This window comes from Pseudonaja textilis, chromosome 17 (assembly GCF_049901715.1).
Source record: "Pseudonaja textilis isolate UNSWEBS1 chromosome 17, rPseTex1.2, whole genome shotgun sequence".
NCBI classification, from domain to species: Eukaryota; Metazoa; Chordata; class Lepidosauria; order Squamata; family Elapidae; genus Pseudonaja; species Pseudonaja textilis.
The window spans coordinates 753,681-774,227 of record NC_142006.1 but is presented as its reverse complement, the minus strand read 5'-3'; the positions used below and the strand labels follow the sequence as shown (position 1 = coordinate 774,227).

General features: G+C 45.9%; 1 protein-coding gene across 2 annotated transcripts in view; it reads right to left on the bottom strand.

Moving 5' to 3' along the window:
• Positions 1-20,547, bottom strand: part of COL5A1 (collagen type V alpha 1 chain) — a 250,402-nt gene that overhangs the window by 183,610 nt on the left and 46,245 nt on the right. For both annotated transcript variants that reach the window (XM_026719149.2, XM_087914298.1), the window contains exons 2-3: positions 10,755-10,922; positions 6,890-7,103 (exon numbers count right to left, since the gene is read on the bottom strand). In XM_026719149.2, coding sequence (XP_026574934.1) covers positions 6,890-7,103; positions 10,755-10,922 — 382 coding nt within the window. The remainder of the gene's footprint in view (positions 1-6,889; positions 7,104-10,754; positions 10,923-20,547) is intronic.

The following is a 20,547-nucleotide window of genomic DNA, read 5'->3' as shown; positions in this document are numbered from 1 at the left end:
GGGAAACTATACACACAAGAGAATATTGATGAGGAAAGAGTTAAACAGTATTTACAGAATGCTAATTTACCCCAGATACCTAAAGAGATTGAAACAATGTTAGAAAGCAACATAACGATGATGGAGTTAACTGAAGCACTCAAGAAGCAAAATAATGGAAAGGCACCAGGCCCAGATGGACTTCCGGCAGAATTTTACAAAACATTACAAGAATCGTTGAATCTTCCATTGCTAGAAGTTATGAATGAAGTTATGTTAAAGAAGAGGATACCTAAAACATGGTCAGAAGCTTATATTACACTTGTTCCAAAAGAGGAGACCGATCCATTACAAATCAAGAACTATAGACCTATTTCCCTACTAAACGCAGATTATAAAATTTTTGCTTCAATATTGAAGCAAAATTATTATTTAAATAATTTTATCCATCCTGATCAAAATGGATTTCTGCCAAAGAGACAAATTAAAGACAATATGAGAGTAATCTTGGACACCTTGGAATACTACAAGACACATACTGAAAAACAAATGGCTCTGATATTTCTAGATGCACAGAAGGCATTTGATAATGTGAATTGGCGATTCATGTTATTACTGCTGGAACAGATGAGCTTTGCTAGAAAATTTATTCAAGCAATAGAAGCTATATATCATAAGCAGACGGCAAAGGTAATTATAGAGGGAGAACTGACAGATTCTATCGATGTAAGAAAAGGAACAAGACAAGGGTGCCCACTATCACCTCTGTTCTTTGTGTTAACTTTGGAAGCGCTAAATAGAAATATTAGAGAGGAAAAGACTATAAAAGGGATAAAAATTAAAAAGGAAGAATTTAAGTTGCAAGCATTTGCAGATGATCTGGTTTTTATCTTAGAAGACCCACTAGAAACAGCATCAAAATTGATAGAAAAGATAGAGACATATGGAAAGGTGGCTGGTTTGAAAATAAATAAAGATAAGACAAAGATCTTGACAAAGAATATGCTATCAAGACAAAAGGAAGAACTAGCAGACCTATTGAAAATTCAGGTCACGAATAAGATCAAGTACTTGGGGATATACTTGACAGCAAGATGCAGTACACTAAAAGAGAATAATTATATCAAACTTAAACAGCAGATAGCACTAGATTCGGCGAAATGGGAAAATTTACAACTGTCATTAAAAGGGAGAATATCAACAATCAAGATGAATATATTACCCAGAATTTTATATTTGTTTCAAACAATTCCAATTAGGCTTGGAAAAGACTATGAAGATTTAAATAAAATTGTGTTGAAATATATATGGCAAGGTAAGAAAGCGAGAATAAAGTTAAAGCTTTTGCAAGTTGCTAGAATAAGAGGAGGATTTCATTTGCCTAATTGGGAGTTGTATTACCAAGCTACAAATTTGATGTGGGTTAAGGAATGGGTAACATTAAGAAATATTAGATTGTTGACATTAGAAGATCTGTTGTTGGCGTGGCATGCTTTTTTGTAGTAAAAAGGAACTAAAACACAGGGGTATTTTAGAAGACATTATACACGGGAGTCTCTGTGGTTAAACTGGGAGAAGATTAAAAGACAATGTTATTTGAAAATTCCAGTCTGGCTATCGACTATTGAAGCATTTTCTTGTCCTATAATATACAAAAAGGAACAAACAGTTAGATATGGTGAAATATTGAATGAAAAAGGTGAACTTAAATCTATACAAAAACTAGAGGAACAAGGTATAAAGATGAATTGTTTTCATATGCACAAATACATTCAAGGTATGATAAAGATTCTAAAACAGAAGGTTTCTATGATAAATTGACTGACTTAGGTAAGAATTTGACAGGTACTGATGAAAAGGTGATTTAAAAATTGTATGGATATTTATTAGAAATTAAACTAGAAGAAGAACAAGTTAAAGAAACTATGATTGCTTGGGGGAAGAATTTTGGATATGGGATCGATTTAGAGAAATGGCAAAAATTGTGGTCTCAAAATTATAAAATGTCAACAGCATATAAAGAAACTTTGTATAAGATGTTTTACAGGTGGCATTTTCCCCCGACAAGAATAGCAAGAATGTTCAAGAATAAATCCAAAAAATGTTGGAAATGTCATCGGATACCTGGCTCATATTACCATATGTGGTGGACTTGTGCAGATGCTAAAAAATACTGGACTAAAATCCACACATGGTTGGAAAAAATGACAAAAAAGCACATAGATTTGAAACCGGAGATATTTTTATTGGGAATTTTACCTGAAATATATAGTAAAGACTTGAAATACCTGATTGTAAATGTATTAACAGCGGCTAGGATTGTATTTGCTAAAAACTGGAAAAATGAGAAAACACCATCACAGGAGGAAATCATTAAGAAAATATTGGAATGTGTTGAAATGAGTAGATTGACATTTGAAATTAGAGAACAAGATGATAAACAATTTTATAAAATTTGGGATCTATTCTATCAATGGTTACACAATTAAATACAGTAATGAAATATGTAGACTTTTAGAAAATAATAAAGATATAAAGATATATTCTTTTCTTATTATATCTACAAAATGATTCTAGGATAGATTTGGGATGATAATATGAACTGTCGTAAAAGAAATTAAGTAAAATATGATTATTTCGTAAAACATGAATGAATAAAAGTATAGTCAAAGGATTGATTATTAATGATATTAATGTATTTAATATTTGATTGAAAATACAAGATTATATACAACGTAATTGTAATTGAAGACTACGAAATGGAAGCACAGAACAATTTGTAAACCAACCGGCACACTGTATGTATATATATATATATATATATATATGGAAGATCGCTTGATGTTTTTATGTTTTGTTTGTTTATGTTTATTTTAAAAACCAATAAAAAATTTAAAAAATTGCTTTTGGACTGTTGAGCATCCTTCTTACAAGGGCCATAGAGACAAGAATGAACATGAGTGCAGTACACAGGTGGGATGCAAATATTTTTACTACTGGTTCTATAGACATGGCTAGCTGGGAATGGCTAGGTGGGTGTGGCTTCTTCCTTTTTTTTTTTTGCACACCCCTCTACCACGCTCTGTATTTTTTATCTCCTGGGCCTCAGGAAAGCCTCCTGGGAGGCTGTTTTTGCTCTCAGGAGGCTTCCCTGAGGCCCAGGAGGCAAAAACAGAGCGCGGGGAGGCGGCACAACACCCCCTGCGCACCCCTTTTTACCTTCCTGGGCTTCAGGGAAGTCTCCTGGGTGAAGCAGTAAGACCGCGAGGAGAATCCTGGAACAGCTGATGGTCGGAACAGCTGAGCGCTGGGGGAAAAATACCAGTTCGGATGAACCGGTAGCTGTTTTTTTACTACTGGTTCAGCCAAACAATAGTATTTTTTACGACCGGTTTGTGTGAACCGGGCCAAACCAGTAGAATACCACCACTGGTGCAGTAGTTGTTTCTTTAGAGTATTTATTTATTTGTTTGTTTGTTTGTTTATTTGTTTATTTGTCAAAAGCTTACAATATAACAGAAACAAGAATAAAAATAAGTTTAAATACAAGAAATAGGAACTAGTAATTGGGAACAATAGGACAGGGATGGGAGGCACGATGGTGCGCTTATGCACGCCCCTTACAGACCTCTTAGGAATGGAGTGAGGTCAATAGTGGATAGTTTGAGGGTAAAAGAGTGGGGGTTTGAACAGGTGACAACAGAATCAGGTAGTGAGTTCCAGGCATTGACCGCTCTGTTGCTGAAATCGTACTTCCTACAATCGAGTTTGGAATGGTTTACATTTTGTTTATATCTGTTGTGTGCTCTTGTGTTGTTGTTGTTAAAGCTGAAATATTCATTAACTGGTAAGATGTTGTAACATATGATTTTATGTACTATGTTTAAGTCCAGTCTTAGCCGGTGTAGTTCAAGGTTGCCTAAGCCAACATTAGTATTCCAGGAAGTGGCGGCCACAGCAGAGAGAGAACAATTTCTGAGCAAGGGGGAAGAGTGGTTCAGAATTTATACCATGTCACATTTCCAGACTCTCAGTGCATTCCTGTAGGAGCCTCTCACGGGTGAAGAGAAGGCATTCATCTCCTCTGCCTTCCATCCTTCTTGGTGTCCCTTGATGACTTGTTTACATTCCCAGCATTCCTGCTTCTTCCCGAGAGAGACGGGAACCTTCAAGCCACCAACTCAGCCCTGACCGAATTATTTTTTTAAAGCTGGGAATATCTTAGCCAAAATGATCTCCAGGCATTAGCTGTGGAATTAGATACTGAAGATAGCATGAGAACAAACTTCTGCTTTCCGCTGGAAAAAGACAAGCTTATCCTCAACATATCTTTATAAGTGTAATGAATGTTATTTGTTGGATGACTTCTCCTATAATTCTGCAGCGGCAGCTGCTTCTTTATCACAATAACTGGGTTTTTGTGTCTCATTATATTATTCCACTTGCATTTTTACATGGTCTTAGTTTCATGAATTAGGGGCCTTAACGGCTTTGCCAAATCCAGAAGTATTTTCCAGGAAAAAATGCAAAATGAATAAACAGCTAGGTCGTAAGTAGCAAGATTTCTAAAAGGGGGAAAGGCAATAAAACCCCAAAGTCAGATCATGTCAACAAGGCAAAGAAGGAATGCCTGGGCATCTCTGCTTTGCTTGGATTATTTGAGCTACTTTCTAAAGCTGGGGGGTCTCCAAACTTGGCCACTTTAAGACTTGTGGACTTCAACTCCCAGAATTCCTCAGCCAAAGCCAGCAAAGCCAGCAAAGTCTAGCTGAGGAACACTGGGAGTTGAAGTCCACAAGTCTTAAAGTTGCTAAGTTTGGACAGTCCTGGTTTAGAAACACTGTTTTTGGTTAACTTTTTGTGAGCAGGTAATTCTCAACTTACAATGGAGCTGCAAGTAACAATGGAGCGCAAAGTTTCTGTTCCTGAGTAAGACATTTGTTAAGTGAGTTTTGCTCCTTTTTATGACCTTTCTTGTCAGAGTTGTTAAGTGAATTACTGCAGTTGATAAGTTAGTAACACGGTTGCTTAAGTGAAGTCTTAAAATCTTAAAATTGCCAAGGTTGGAGACCCCTGTTCTAAAGTACATGAGACTCTGGATGGTTCTGAATGTTTGTGAGCAGCCAAAGGAGTGATGACTACCCAGGCTTCCCTTTTAGATACATCTGGCAGAAGCAAAACCTTTGGACTTAAAGAAAACGGGCCCTGGACAGACCCAGAATTAAATTTCCTCTTGGCTCGCCTCTGCCATGGCTCGGAGAAGGGGAAATGGAGGCACAGCCCTTTTCCACGCAGATCAGAGCCTTCTTAGAGCAGGGGTGTCAAACTCAATTTCACTGAGGGCCACAACAGGGCTGTGGTTGACCTCAGGGGACCAGGTGGGCGTGGCCAACTGGGTGGGTGTGGCCAACTGGGTGGGTGTGGCCAACTGGGTGAGTGTGGCCAGGTTGACCCCACTCCCCAAACTGCTAACATGTTTCCTCTTCACACTGGGTAGACCGGGCCGAAGCGATGTGGGCCAGTCCCTTATATTTTCCAGGACGGCCCTGTGGGCTGGATTTGACCACATCCTTGTGTGGCCTTAGGTTTGACAACCCTGTTCTAGAGCTACAAGAGGCCCTTGGAAGACCCAAATTGAATTGCCCCAGAGCAGTCCAGCCTGATATCTATTTCATATTTGTAAAAACTTCAACTTGATGATGTTTGATGGTGCACTGTTGATGTTACCTACTGGGGCCATGAAAATTTTGCAAGAAAGCAACCAAGCGCAGAGAATATCAAGGATTGCACAGTTCAGCCCTGAGCTATAAACAGTCTCTTTCTATTGGTACCCAACTTATTAAGTTAAAATTATTAGAACACTTTTGAAGATTTCAGACTAAGCTCCGATGATAGGCTGACTCTGTAAAATCGCTTAGAAAGAGCTGTGAAGCACTGTGAAGCGGTAGAGAAGTCTAAGTGCTATTGCTATTGTTTATCTGGGGCGTCGCACACGGTGTTACCTGAATTCAGGATTTTGCCTGCTGTGTGAATGCTTGTTCTGTGATTCAATGTTTTAATGATCGGCTCTTTCCCTCGGGGGGGGGGCTCCCATTGGGCCACTTTTGGAGACCGGTTTTTGGAGCTTCAGCACAAGCTTCATTCCTGACCCAATGATCTTTCAAAGGATGTCATGCCCCTGTCAGAGTCCAATTCAGAGGGGGAGGCCAAGCAGCTGACAGGGAATGGGAGTGTGGCTCTGGTGGCTGTGGAAGAAACTGGGGAAGGGCAAAGTCCGGGTGGGCAGAGCAGGGAAGAGGTAGAGCAAGGCAGAGGGAATTCAGAGGAAGACCCAGTCCCACCCTTCTTCAACTATGGCATTCAGGGAAGAACAGAGAAGGGAGCAACATGAGTTGCGTGGCTTATGGGGGAGGAAAGGGCCCTGATTCCCTTCACTAGCTGCAGCTGGGAACACAGGGAAGGGAAGTTGCGCACAGCAACTTGTTGGAAGCAAATTGTGAGTTATCTTGTTTTGTCGAGGTTTATCTGGGTTCCTGGCGTCTTCCCAACTCTGTGTGTTTTGTTGGCCTTTGAAGTCTGCAACTCCTTCTCCTGCCCTGTCCAGTTAATTGCTGCAGCTTGTGGTTTGCGTTGGTTTTTATTTACAGTTTATATGTACTTTGTTTTTGGACTGAATTTCCTTCATTTAAAGACTGTTCTTGGGAGAGTTTTCTCTCCAGCCGAAGGGAACTGGACATTCGGGGCAAAGTTGGAGATAATAAATGAACTTTTCTTACTTATGTGACTGTGTTGCCTTTGTGCCACGCCCCTTTGGGTCATCACAAAGGAGTCCTATTCAACACCCAAAGAAAGGAGACCTGGAATTCCCCCACCTGACCCTCAAACCCCCCGTTTCCCCTACGTCACTCACTTGCCATCCGAGAGGTTAATGCCGCGGAAAAGAGGGTAGTTCTCGGGCCCCGGCTTCTCCATGTGGTCCTCATACAGGAAAACCGGGGATCGCCCCAGCTCCACACCGACCTGCTGGATGCCTTGCTCATTGTAGATGGAAATCAAGAAAGCCTGGCCGCCCTTCTTGGCTTTCACCGTGGTCAGGATGGAGAAATCTTCAGGGAATGGAGTCACTGGAAGCAAAACAAGGACCAGAGAAGAGAGTGTGGTCCGTTTCTCTCCCCAAGGGAAACAGCAACTTTTGATCTGGAGCCACAATGGCAGAGTTGGGTTGGAGTCCAACTGAATGACAATATCAGGGCTCTGGTGGTTGCCCCCATGTTAAATCATGAGTCTCTAGCCAGATTTCCAAAGCTTAAGAAAATTTATTTGGAGTAAAAGTGCTGGTGCTACTCTGAGCCGACTCTGAGGCACATCATTCACTATCACCCTTGACCCTGGTTTTCCCTCTAGCCCCTCCACCTCCATACATGGGCGTATCATAATTCATATTCTCCAATGGGACACATCCATAGCCAAGAGTCATCAATCGTGCTCGCCACTTAGAATTTTTCGCAGCAGAAACTTCAATCGCCTAGAAACTATCTATGAAAACATTTCTGGAATGCACTTTCAGTTTGCGAGCTGCCGCATTGCTCCCCCCTCCCTTTCTGTTCGCAACTCTAAAAGACCAGAGGTATATTTTATGAGTTGACAGAGGAAGGCTTGCTTTGAGACTTTAGTCCTCCACTTATGACCATTCGTTTAACGGCAGTTAGAAGTTGCAACACTGCTGAAAAAAGGGACTTACGACCAGTCCTTGCACTTCCACTTACAACCACGGCTGCATTCTTGCCGTCACATGATCCAAATTCAGGGGCTTAGCAACTGGCAGGCATTTAGGGTGCTTGCAGGGTCCGGGGTCCGTGATCACCATTTGTGACCTCCCTAGCCAGCTTCTGACAAGCAAAGTCAACAGGGAAGCCGCATTAGCTGAATGGCCATGGCAAAAAGGCCGTAAAATTGGGTGTGACCCACTTAACTGCACCACTTAGTGATGGACGTTCTAGTCCCTATTGTGGCCATAATCTGAGGACTACTTGCATTAGTAGCCATGGTGACACAGTGGTGAGAATGCAGTATTGCAGACTATTTCTGCCCACTGCCAGAAGTTCAATCCTGACCGGCTCAAGGTTGACTCAACCTCCTATCCTTCTGAGGTCAGTAAAATGAGGACCCAGATTGTTGGGGGGGGGGGCAAGAGGCTGACTCTGTAAACCACCTAGAGAGTGCCATGTAGCACTGCGAAGCGGTATATAAGTCTATTGCCATTGCTGTAGCTAATTGGAGCTGTGGTGGCGCAGTGGTTAGAATGCAGTATTGCAGGCTAATTCTGCTGACTGCCAGCAGTTTGATCCTGTCTGGCTGAAGGTTGGCTCAGCCTTCCATCTTTCCAAGGTCAGTCAAACAAGGACCCAGATTGTTGGGGGCAATAGGCTGACTCTGTAAACTGTTTAGAGAGGGGCTGTAAAGCATCGTGAAGCTGTATATAAGTCTAAGTGCTATTGCTATTTATCTCTATAACTGCCTGCCTGCCTGCCTGCCTGCATCTCTCTCTTCTTTCTTTCTTTCTTTCTTTCTTTCTTTCTTTCTTTCTTTCTTTCTTTCTTTCTTTCTTTCTTTCTTTCTATCTGCCATCTATCTATCTATCTATCTATCTATCTATCTATCTATCTATCTCTTTCTTTCTTTCTTTCTATCTGCCATCTATCTATCTATCTTTCTTTCTATCTTTCTATCTATCTCTTATCTATCTATCTATCTATCTATCTATCTATCTATCTATCTATCTATCTATCTATCTATCTATCTATCTCTTTCTTTCTTTCTTTCTTTCTATCTGCCATCTATCTATCTATCTATCTATCTATCTATCTATCTATCTATCTATCTATCTATCTATCCTATCTGCTGTGGTGGCACCGTGGTTAGAATGCAGTATTGCAAGCTAATTCTGCCCACTGGCATCAGTTCAATCCTGACCATCCTTCCGAGGTCAGTAAAATGAAGACCCAGATTGTGGGGGGGAAGGGGGGGGCAAGAGGCTGACTCTGTGAACCGCTTAGAGGGGGGGGCGCAAAGCATTGTGAAGCAGCCTACAAGCCTAAGGGCTGTTGCTAGCGCTGGTATGACCGATGGGAAATGCTTCCATGTCCACCCAGACACGCGCATACAGCACCTCTCCATGTGGACTTAGGATCCTTTAGGATCTCTGAGAAATCCGCCCCCTCCCCAGGAAGGGTGTGGGTCATAGCATTCCAGGTCAAACAGCTGGATGCTTTGCACCGCTGGCAGCATGAGAGCAGCAACACACCAAGATCCTCAAACTACCAGCTGAGGGAGAGCAAACCTTGTAATTAGCTCCAACTACAGCCTGCCTTGGCTTGGGCCCGAGAGTCATTTGGGGAGCTACGTGTCACTGCCTCTTCCCCCTCCAGACCCTTCGACTGTCGGATTCCCCAATCCGCCGTTCCTTTTCAAAACGCTCTGCAATTACCGCCGTCGTCTTTAATCTCCATCCACTCATTCACTTGTTTGGGGCTAAGCTAACATCTAGTTACTTGCAGGAGGTGTGTTATTAAACGAAAGGGGTGGGAAGCCCAGCAAAGCCCAGGCTGCCTCCGAGGGGAGGATAGTCTTGCACACCCGTCCTTTTTCTGCCTGTCCACAACTTCCGGCCCCCTTTTCTTGGCCAAAGCCGAGCCTCAGATTATGTCGAGAAAATGCCTGGCGTCTTGGCCGTTGGATCAAAGCAACCTCCACATTCCTCAGCCTTTGGCCAAAGATCCAGATCCACCCCAAGCGAGGCGCTGCCCCAGCTGAAGAGAAGCGTGGCAGGGCCCCCGCTTTGTTTGGAAAGCCAGCATCTGCCCCGCCCACCACAAGCCCAGCTGGGGGGCCTCTGGGGGCCAAGCAGGGCTTGAGCTCACCTGGGCAAAGCAGGAGAGGAAAGAACGGGAGCACCAGGCTCCTTCCAGTGCCCCAGGCTGGCTGTCAGACGGACACGGGCATCCTAAAGAGCCGCGGTGCCACAGTGGTTAGAGTGCAGCACTGCAAGCTACTTCTGACTGCAATTTGGCAGTTTGAATCTCAGCAGCCTCAAAGTTGACTCAGCCTTCCGTCCTTCTGAGGTGGGTGAAATGAGGATCCAGATGGTTGGGGGCAACAGGCTGACTCTATATAAAGCATTCAGAGAGGACTGGAAAGCACCGTGAAGTGGTATATAAGTCTCAAAGGCTATTGCTATCTATCTCTATGTCTGTCTGTCTGTCTATCTATCTATCTATCTATCTATCTATCTATCTATCTATCTATCTATCTATCTATCTATCTATCTATCTATCTATCTATCTATCTATCTATCTATCCATCCATCCATCCATCCATCTATTGCTATTGCTCTTCCTTTTCTCCTCCCTCCCTCCCTTCCTTCCTTCCATGGTGCGCAGTGGTTAGAATGCAGCATTGCGGACTAAGCCTGCCCACAGCCAGGAGTTCGATCCTGACTGGCTCCAGGTTGACTCAGCCTTCCGTCCTTCTGAGGTGGGTAAAATGAGGACCCAGATTGTTGGGGGCAACAGGCTGACTCTGTAAACCGCTTAGAGGGGGCTGGAAAGCACTGTGAAGTGGTATATAAGTCTAAATGCTATTGCTGTCTGTCTGTCTGTCTGTCTATCATCTCTCTCTCTCTTTCCCTCTCATCTAACTATCTATCTATAACAACCCAGCCCAGAGAGCACCAAGGACCCTCACAGTTGCACCCTGAGCCACAAATATCCTCTTACCAGGGAAAAGCTGCTTGGTTGGGGCACTCAGCTGGGCATCCTTGGTCACGCGATAGGCCACATCCGCTCCTTTGGAAGACCGCCTGCTGGTGCAGAAGCCTGTCGTTTTTGAGATGCCGTCGGGCAAATTATGGAAATCTAATACCTTCAATAGATCTGCAGGCTCAGCTGAAAGAGAGGGAGAGAAGCCAACATCAGGACTACAGATTCCCACGGGTGAAAGAAATCCTTGAAATCATTTGGTCCAACCCCCTGCTTGGCACCTCCAACAGATGATCGCTCAGCCGCTCCCTGAGGGAAAAAACTCCATTTCATGTGGCAGCCTGTTCCCCTAGCTGTACATTTTGGCAGCCAGTCTGAAAGTCCTTCCTTTAGGTTTAATCCACCACACAGCCCAATATTAACCAGAAACACCAATGTGGCTTTATTTCAAAGGAAGTGTGATGACCCAAAAGGGCGTGGCACAAAGGCAACACAGTCAGATAATCAATAGGAGTCCCTTTATTAGCTCCAACTTTGCCCCCAAAGTCCTGGTTACCCTCTGGCTGGAGAAAAATTCTCCCAGGAACAGCCTTTGGCTGTAGAGAATCAAGTCCAAAATGTGGTCAACAAAAACTGTAACTATAACTCCAATCAAGGCAAGATGAGGTAATTAGTCTGGCAGGGCAGGAGTAAGAATTCCAGATGTGAAGGCACAGCAATAACTCAACACGGTTGGGAAAAAGCCAGGAACACAGATAAGCAAAGTCAACACAAACGTGAGATAAACTCACGTTTATTCCCAGCAGCTGCCGCACTCAGCATGCATCTCTTTTAAACTCTCATTCCCAGCTGTGGCTAATGAAGGGAATCAGGGCCCTTTCCTCCCCCATAAGCCACGCAATCCCCATTGCTCCCTATTTCTCCCTGTGTGCCCTAGGATGAAGAGGCAGCAGGCCTGTGTCTTCCTCTGAACCCCCTTCTCCCTTGTTCTACCTCTTCCCTGCTCTGCCCACCCGGACTTTGCCCTTCCCCAGTTTCCTCCAAGCCAACAGAGCCACACTCCCGTTCCCTATCAGCTGTTCATCTTGCTCCTCAGATTCAGACACAGACAGGGACATGACAGGGAGGGAGGGAAGGAAGGAAGAAGGAAGAAAGGAAGATGGATCCATTTCAAAGAGAAGCATCCTCTGCAAGTCAGCCAATATAATGAACAGGCCCTTGGAGCTTCAGGGGACAGGCCAGGGCTGGCCTGATGCCAAGCACAGCAACATGGGCCTGGGTCTAGACTACATACACAGCTCCCAAAGCCAACCAGGGTTACAACTAACCAAACTGGCTCCTCATGTGGCCTGATCCAGCCTGCTAGGGAAAAGGCCGCCCGAAAGCTGTGGGTCCCATCATGCTCCCCGTGGTTGAGTTGTGAATGCCCCCAGATGCTTGGCCCAGAATATCTGTATTTGCAGTTATGATTTGTTTATTTAGTTTATAGGGCTGCCCATCTTATCGTAGCAACTCCAAATGGCTAGCAACATATAAAAACGCAGACAAAAATGACATCAAAATATTACAAAATATATGAAAGCAGTTGAAAGTTGTTCAGAGTTTTGCAGCAACAATTCAGCACCAGAAAAGTAAACACAGATAGCTGATGCTTCATTTAACATCTTTATAAACATATTAAGTAAATTTTACAATACCAGTTGTAGATTTCTCCAACATGGAGCAAACTCAAACAGAAGCAGACATGTTAACTCAACTTCAGCAGACAAGCAAGCAAGTTAGTTTCTCTTTCACTTCAGGGCTTAATATAGAGCCACTCCTAGGATGCTTCTAGTTTCAGTTTCTAAACAGTCCTCATTGGCTGACTTAGTTGTTATGCCTATTCATTGGCTGACCTTGTTACCAGTTCATGAATATACTCTGACAAAAGTCAATCCTAATTTGACTCTAAATTCAAAACATGAGTGACTGCTCCTAACAGTCAACTGACTTCCACCTTGATCGAGTCAGCCTGCATCCAAGCTACCTGTATTCTCCAGGGGGCCCTTGGACAAATCAAAGCCAACAACCCTCCTGATTTTTACTTCCCACAGAGACCCCTGAGTGTTTCAAACAAATTTTTACCAGCCTTCCCATCTCCTCTGACCCCCTCCTATCATGGAGCTGCTCTCCCACCCCTGACCATCTGTACTGCCTTCTTCCGCATCCAACCAGAACTCAGATAGATAAATGCACCAATATACCTGAATTAACTGGATTCCCTTCCCTTCCCCTTTCACTTCACCTCCACCTGCACCTCCACTTCAACATCACCTTCACCTTTACTTTATTGTCATTGGACCTCGTACAATGAAATTAAATGCCATATTCAGTGTACATTGTAACTATAAAAACAAAACAAAAGCACGCATACTTCACATTCAATGCAATTGAATTGAAAACCCCCGATATTGCATTAATATGGCACTACACCCATGATGGCGAACCTATGGCATGTGTGTCACAGGTGACATGCAGAGCCATTTATGCTGGCATGTGAGCCGCAGGCAAGCTTACCTCACTGCGCATGCGTGCACCTCACAGCTGATTTTTGGCTGGTTTGAGGCCTTTTTTGTCCTCCCAGAGGCTTGAGGAAGGCCTCTGCAGGCTTTGCAGGACGAATAATAGGCCTGTTTCATCACTTCCTGTATTTCCGGAAATACTGGAAGTGATGAAATGGATCTATTATTTGACGAAAAAGGCCTCAAACTGGCTGAAAATCAGGTGTGAGATCAGGTGTGAGGGGGCAGTGTAAAGGGGGATTGCTCATGCATGCGCAGGGGATGTGTGGGAGGCATGCATTGCCTTCTGGGTGCTGGCAGGCGAGCGCAAGCACGCGCACAATTTTTGGCACAGGAGCCCAAAAAGGTTAGCCACCACGGCACTATACAGTAGAAATTCAATAGAGTTACTGCCCTGGGATAGAAGCTGTTTTTCAGCCTGTTTGTCCTTGTTTGTATTATTATCCTGTACCTTGTATAGTTCAAAAAAAAGGGTGCCCAGGATGAGATGGATCTTTAAGAAAGTTTTCAACTTTCTTAATACAATACAACCAGTGAATAGCTTGCCTCCAGAAATTGTGGGCACTCCACCACTGGAAGTTTTTAAGAAGAGACTAAACAGTCACTTATCTGAAATAGTATATGGTCTCCTGCTTAAGGAGGGGGCTGGACTAGAAGACCTCCAAGGTCCCTTCCAGATTCGATTCGATTTGATTCCCTATTTCTACTCCTTTGTTCTACTCTCCTCTATTATTCTACTCTCCTCTACTCTAATACGTGGGATGGGTTCTGTCCAGGGGTGGGATGCTGCCAGTATAACAACCAGTTTGGTTCCTCACCTGCTATGTTGCTTCAGGGAAGCATCACAGCTGAGGAGCAGCAATCCGCTCATCTGTGCGGATCAGCTGGGACGATAAAGGGGACCACAGCACAGCAGTGGGCGAGCATGCCCACACGATTGCCGGAGCGAACCAGTTCACTCCCAGCTGATCTTCGGAGCTAGGGGTTCACCCAAACCACCCCGAACCAGCAGAATCCCACCCCTGGCTAAGTCCTGACGCTGAGAATTCTTTTGGCCCCGTTCTGTCCTCTCAAAGTTGTTGGCATTGGATCCGACTTTCTGCTCCCGATTTTGCTTTTGCCCAACTCCCAGCCTGGATGCTGTCCACACTTCCTTGCGGCTGGCAGGGATGTAGTGGGCCAGTCCACTCTGACCAGTTACCCAGCCGGAAGGACAGCCTGCTTTCCCAGCCTTCTCCCGGGAAGAAGCAGGAGTCTTGCTGCAGGAATAAAGAAATAAGAGCTCAAATGAAGCCCGGCCTTCTCAAAAGAGGCTTTATTTCTCCCAGCTGCTCTACAGGGGCTGCTTGTCTCTGGGTGACCTAAAGAAAGTTCTTCACCTTGACTGTTGTGGCTTGTCAGCCAGCGGCCCCTCCAGCAGCTGAATCAGAGGAGGAGGAGGAGGCGTGGGAGTCAGGGTCAGCATCAAGGCAACCTGAGAGCTCCGAGGGGAAGAGGGGATGGATCTGGCAGAGAGAGAGAGACAGAGAGAGAGAGAGAGAGAGAGAGAGAGAGAGACGGGGTGGAACCTGAGCTGTCCATCAGCCCTCAGGTGGATAGTCAACAGCCCACAGTTCCAGAGGTGGCTGATGAGGATGAGGAGGAACCGCTGGGTCCAGTGCCTGAAGTGCAGATGCACAGAAGGCAGCGGAGAGGAGAGCAGTGGAAATCTATGGGCCGGTTCTTGGGACAGAAGAGCCACCACTGCTAGCGAAGTGCTCCCACTAGCTCTGGGGATCAAAGGCAGGGGGCGGAGATGAATAGGTGTGACAGACAATTATTCATGTCCTGGCCGGACGGGCTTGTTAGTCTGCATTGAGAGAATTTTGTTGTTGTTGTTGTTGTTGGCCAGGGCTGCTGCTGCTCCTAATAAAGGAATCATTAACTACGGAGGGTTTGTCGTGTTTGGGGAGCTGGGTCAGAACATTTGACGAGGTACACAGGGGGTAGGACCTATGCTGCCCAACCAGACAGTGGTGGGATTCAAAAATTCCCACCACTGGTTCTGTGGGCGTGGCGTGTTGGACATGATTGCAGGGGTGGGATGGTGGAATCGCACGCATGCCAAATGGGCGCTTTGCGCATGCGTTAAAATGGCAAAAACTAAGCTACTGCGCCTCTCCGCTGTTTAGCACAGCAATCCGCTCTGGCGCACCAAACAGCTGAGAGGTTAAAAAGGACCCAGGATCAGGGGCAGGCGGGCAGGTGGGCCCAACTGCAGAGCACCAGAGAGGCCCAGAGCAAACCGGTTCTCTGCCAGCTGATCTTTGGCACTACCGATACACCAGAACCTGGCCTGACCGGCAGAATACCACCACTGCTGGCGGAGCTTCCCACCCAGCCTCGCCCTCTAAGGCCTCCCTCCTTCCTTTGGCCCTGCTCTGCCCAAGGCGAAGCCCCAGAGCACAGAGAGAAGCAGGTCACCTGGGTGCAGAGACCAAGGTGAGAGCTCGTCTAAGCAGCCTGGCAAGAGAGTCAGGAAGACGCTTCGGGGACTGGAACCAACCAGAGAGCCTCCGCTTCCTCTCCAGCAGGTCCTTCTCCTCCCATAAAACAGCTGGACAAGGGAGTGATGGGGGCAGTCAGGAATGTCTGCATGGAGGGAGGTGAACGATGGGAGGACCCGAGCGGAGGCGGAGCAGTTCTTGCAGACACTGGGATCTTGAATGGCAGCTTGTTCTGACCCAAGCCGCGTTCAAAGCAAACAAACACCACACAGAGATAAAAGCAAAACCTTTTTAATGCTTCTCTGTGAATTCCGTTCATTCATAATAAAAACACTATTAAAAACGAATTGTCCCAGACAAGAACAAGCCTTGCCAAGGTTGTGCAAGGTGGCCAAGAACACTAGATTTAAATGGCAAGGAAGGAAATAATCAAAACCAGCAGTCTCCAAACACAAACCAGGATAGTCCAAACTTCCACAAGACTTGAAGGGCAAGAACTTCTCTGCTTCCTGCAAAGAACTCCGGTTTCTCAGCTGGCTTTTATCTCCTCAGGGAGGGGCCGTTCCCTTGCAGCCTTACTTCTGAGTCATCCATACTGCTGCAGCGGCTCTTTCCTTCATGCGCACTGGGCACAGGCTCCTCAGGGACCTCTTCCTCACTGCTGCCAGCCTCCACAAGCTCCAAAGGCAGCACTCCACTCCCTGATGGTCCTGGCCCCATCCCTGCATCACACGCAGGCCCCTCATCCGAGTCCTCACTCTCCGAGACCTCAGCCATCCGCACCTGCTGCCGGCGAACCACAACACAACCCATGAATAATTTCCCTCAAAAGAAGGTGGCTGAGGATGGCAAAGAGGCTCCCAGGAAGGAGAAAAGGCAGCTTGGCTAGAAAGATGTGGAGGAAAGCTTCCAACTGAGACCCCGTTGAGTGTACTTTCTGACATCCTTAGTTTACAAAGCATCCAGCATTTATCTGGAGTCCACTCTGCGGAATTGTAACAGTTAATCAGAAAATAAATGAATGCCCTTCACTAGTAAGGCCACACTTGGAATGGTATTCCATCTAGTTCTGGTCACCGTGAAACACAATAGATGTTGCGACTCTGGAAAGGGTGCGGAGAAGAGCAAAGGAGATGATTAGGAGACAGGAAGCTAAAACATACGAAGAACGGTCGCAGGAACTGAATAGGTCTAGTATAACCAAGAAAAGAACTGAGGGTGACAAGATGGCAGCCTCCCAATATTTGAAGGGCTAGAGGAGAAGAGGCGGGTCAACCTATTTTCCAAAACACCTGAGGGCAGGACAAGAAGTAACAGGTGGACGATCACTAAAGAGAGGTCTAACCTAGAATTAAGGAGAAATTTCCTAACACTGAGAACAATCGATCAGTGCAATAGCTTTCTTCTGGAAGTTGTGGCTGCTTCATCATTGAGGTTTTTAAGAAGAGACTGGACAACCATTTATCTACAATAGTGTAGGGTGGGGTGTCAAACTCAAGGCCCACGGGTAGGATCCAGCCCGCAGGGTGCTTAAATCTGGCCCATAGGGCAGCCTTGGAAATGGCAGAGGACCGGCCCATGACGCCTCTGCATTGTCCAAGCCAAAAACAGGGCCTGGAGTGGCTGTGCATGGCCCCCTCCCCGGGCTCCGTTTTTGCTGGCAGAGGGCTAGCAAAACAAATTAAAAGCAAAACAAAATGGAGAACTGTTTCCCCTTTTGCCTTTGAGTATCCAAGAAGGGACAGGAAAGGAGGAAGGGAAGGAGGAAGGAGGAAGAAAAAGGGAAGATGGGAAGAGAGCAAGGAAGGAAACAGAAGGAAAGAGGAGAAGGAAGAAGAAAGGAGAAGGAAGAGGGAAGGAAAAAGAAAAGGAAAGAAAGAAGGAAGGAAGGAAGGAAGGAAGGAAGGAAGGAAGGAAGGAAGGAAGGAAGGAAGGAAGGAAGGAAGGAAGGAAGGAAGGAAGAGATGAGATTGAGAGAGATGAAGGAAGGAAGGAGATTAGATTGAGAGAGAGGAAGGAAGGAGATAAGATAGAGAGGAAGGAAGGAAGGAAGGAAGGAAGGAAGGAAGGAAGGAAGGAAGGAAGGAAGGAAGGAAGGAAGGAAGGAAGGAAGGAAGGAAGGAAAGTCCTGTCTTAGCGCTTGGCCACCAGCAGACACAAGGCTCAACTGGAGGACAAGGGTTTGGCACTCTCCCCGGCCTCTCCTTGCTCCTCTGGATCCCCTCCAGCCTCACCTGGGCCACCACAGGTGCTCCCAACACGAGTGATGGCAAGCTGGCCACGCCCCCCCCCCCGGGTCAAACACAACCCTGATGAGACCCTCAATGAAATTGAGTTTGACACCCTGGTACAGGGTCTACCGCTTGAGCAGGAGGTGGGCTAGAAGACCTCCAATGTCCCTCCAACCCTGTTATTCCACGTTCTTCTAAACTGCAAGGGGAATGCTAGGAACCGGTAACAGAGCTTGACCATGCTCTGTCCTTCCGAGACAGGAAGGGAGAGCTAAAAAGGCAGCCAATTTTATTTTAACTTTCATTAACAAAAGGCCTTTTGACTTCTGCCACACGGGAGGGGACTACTACGTTGCAAGGAGCGTGTCCTAAAAGGTACAACAGCTTCGCCATTAAAGCCGGTTTCTAGCGGAGCAGAAACATGTCCTGGAGGGATGCAGCCATTTTGTTTTAAACAACTGGCAAAGAGGAAGAGGTACCTACTTCCAACTCCATTATCCCTCCCATAAGATTTGGAAAGCACTCAAGGCTGAGATTTCGAAAAGGATAATTAAGAACAAAGTACAAAGGACGCATTAAAGCGCCTCCCCTCAACTGAAAAGGACATTCGTGGAGCCATTTCAAAAATGTGCAAGATATCATCAGGCGAGTTCTTGGCAGGTAAAAGGCCCAGATTCAGTACCTTCCCTGCCATGGGATGCTCCCTCCCGCAGGAGGCCCCCCCACCGCAATGGCCAAAGGAGAAAGGCGGCCGGGTTGCGGCCAAATCGTTGCTGAAGTCTTTATTTTATTTATTGATTCGATTTGATTTGTCAAACACAAGATAATAGGAATAAGAACAAGCCTAAGTAAGAATACAGGAAATAGGTACAAATAAATGGGGACAATAGGACAGGGACGGTAACCACGATGGTGCCCTTAGGCACGCCCCTTGCAGACCTCTTAGGAATGAGGTGAGGTCAATAGTGGATAGTTTGAGGGTAAAGTTTTGGGGGTTAGAGGAGGTAACAACAGAGTCAGGAAGTGCATTCCAGGAATTGACCACTCTGTGGCTGAAGTCGTACTTTCTGCAATCAAGTTTGGAGCGGTTAACATTGAGTTTGCATCTGTTGTGTGCTCTTGCATTGTTGCGTTTTAAGCTGAAACGCAATTGACTGGTAGGACGTTGTAGCAGATAACTTTGTGTACTATCTTGCAAGCAAGCAGCGCTGAGAAGCCCAAGGGGTTTTCCTTGAGACCCTCAACATATTTTCTTCCAGGGCTGCAGTGCCCCAAAGGCCAAGCCCTTTTCTGGAAGAGAGGGCCAAGGAAGACTCTCCTGAACACAGGACAGTGAGGGGAAGGGCTGGCCTCCACAGTTCCGTTCTCCATCCCACTAAGCATCACCTGATGGTGGGAAAAACAGCCACTCATTATTCTTGGGGTGCGGGGGGAGAGACTGGAAAGGAGGGGAGTTTTGACAGGTGGCTGAAGCAGCAGGTTTAAAACCTTGCTTCCTTTTGGTACCAATACTTTGAGTGAGCACAAATTGTGCGATGGCCTAGAGGTGGAACTCTCACCTCACAATCAGGAGGCTGTGAGTTCGATCCTAGGTAGAGGCAGATATTTCTCTCCCTGGGCACAATGAGACTGTATATGCTGAACAAAACTCTGTATTGGCAACAGGAAGGGCATCCAGCCAGTAAAACACTCTGGTAGCTCCTTTCAGTTGCCCAGACTCCACCCCACAAGGGATTATGGGTTTCTTAAAAGATGGTGATGGTGATGACACAAATACGTATGAATACCAAAATATCCCTCCCAGAATCTTCCTTAATATGCAAGAGCATAATTACCTGCAATGGGCTGTGTGTGTGTCTGTCTGTCTGTCTGTCTTGTCTGTCTGTCTGTCTTCAAGAGGCAAGGGCACCCGAACTTATGCAAGAAGATCCTAACTAGGCCATAAAGCCAAAGCAGCCATGGATTTTCACAGCCAGAGGGGCAATGACAGAAATATAATTTGGCTAATTAACAGCTGTAATAAACTTGGAGGAAATCCAAGTGCACTGGGAGGCATTCTGTTTGAAGTTGCTCACGCACGTGCCTCTCCCGCCTGTGATCAAAAAGCACACGTTCTTTCATCCGATGTGGGCACACCCTCTTCCACCCTGGGTCACCAACAAAGGGGGAGGCGTAACCTGAGAACTGAAACAAACCACGTCTCTTTTGAGGGGTTTGATTTACACACACACACACACACACACACACACACACACACGAACTGTTGAGGCCTCGACAGGAGAGACTCGGAGGATAGCCTAGCAGCCACAGATACGCCCAGATGCAAAGCCTGCAAACGATCTATGGCACTTCGCAGAGGGCCCATCCGGACCTCCCAGGGTTGTCAGCAATTCAAGGGGAGAGTCACCATTTTTTTTACAAAAAAGCTGACTTACTTTTCACAAGGAGAGGACGGCCGCTGGCGTGTTTTGCTGTAGAAACCTCAGTGAACCATTGGTGGGATCCCACCAGCATCACAAACTGTTTGGGGAGT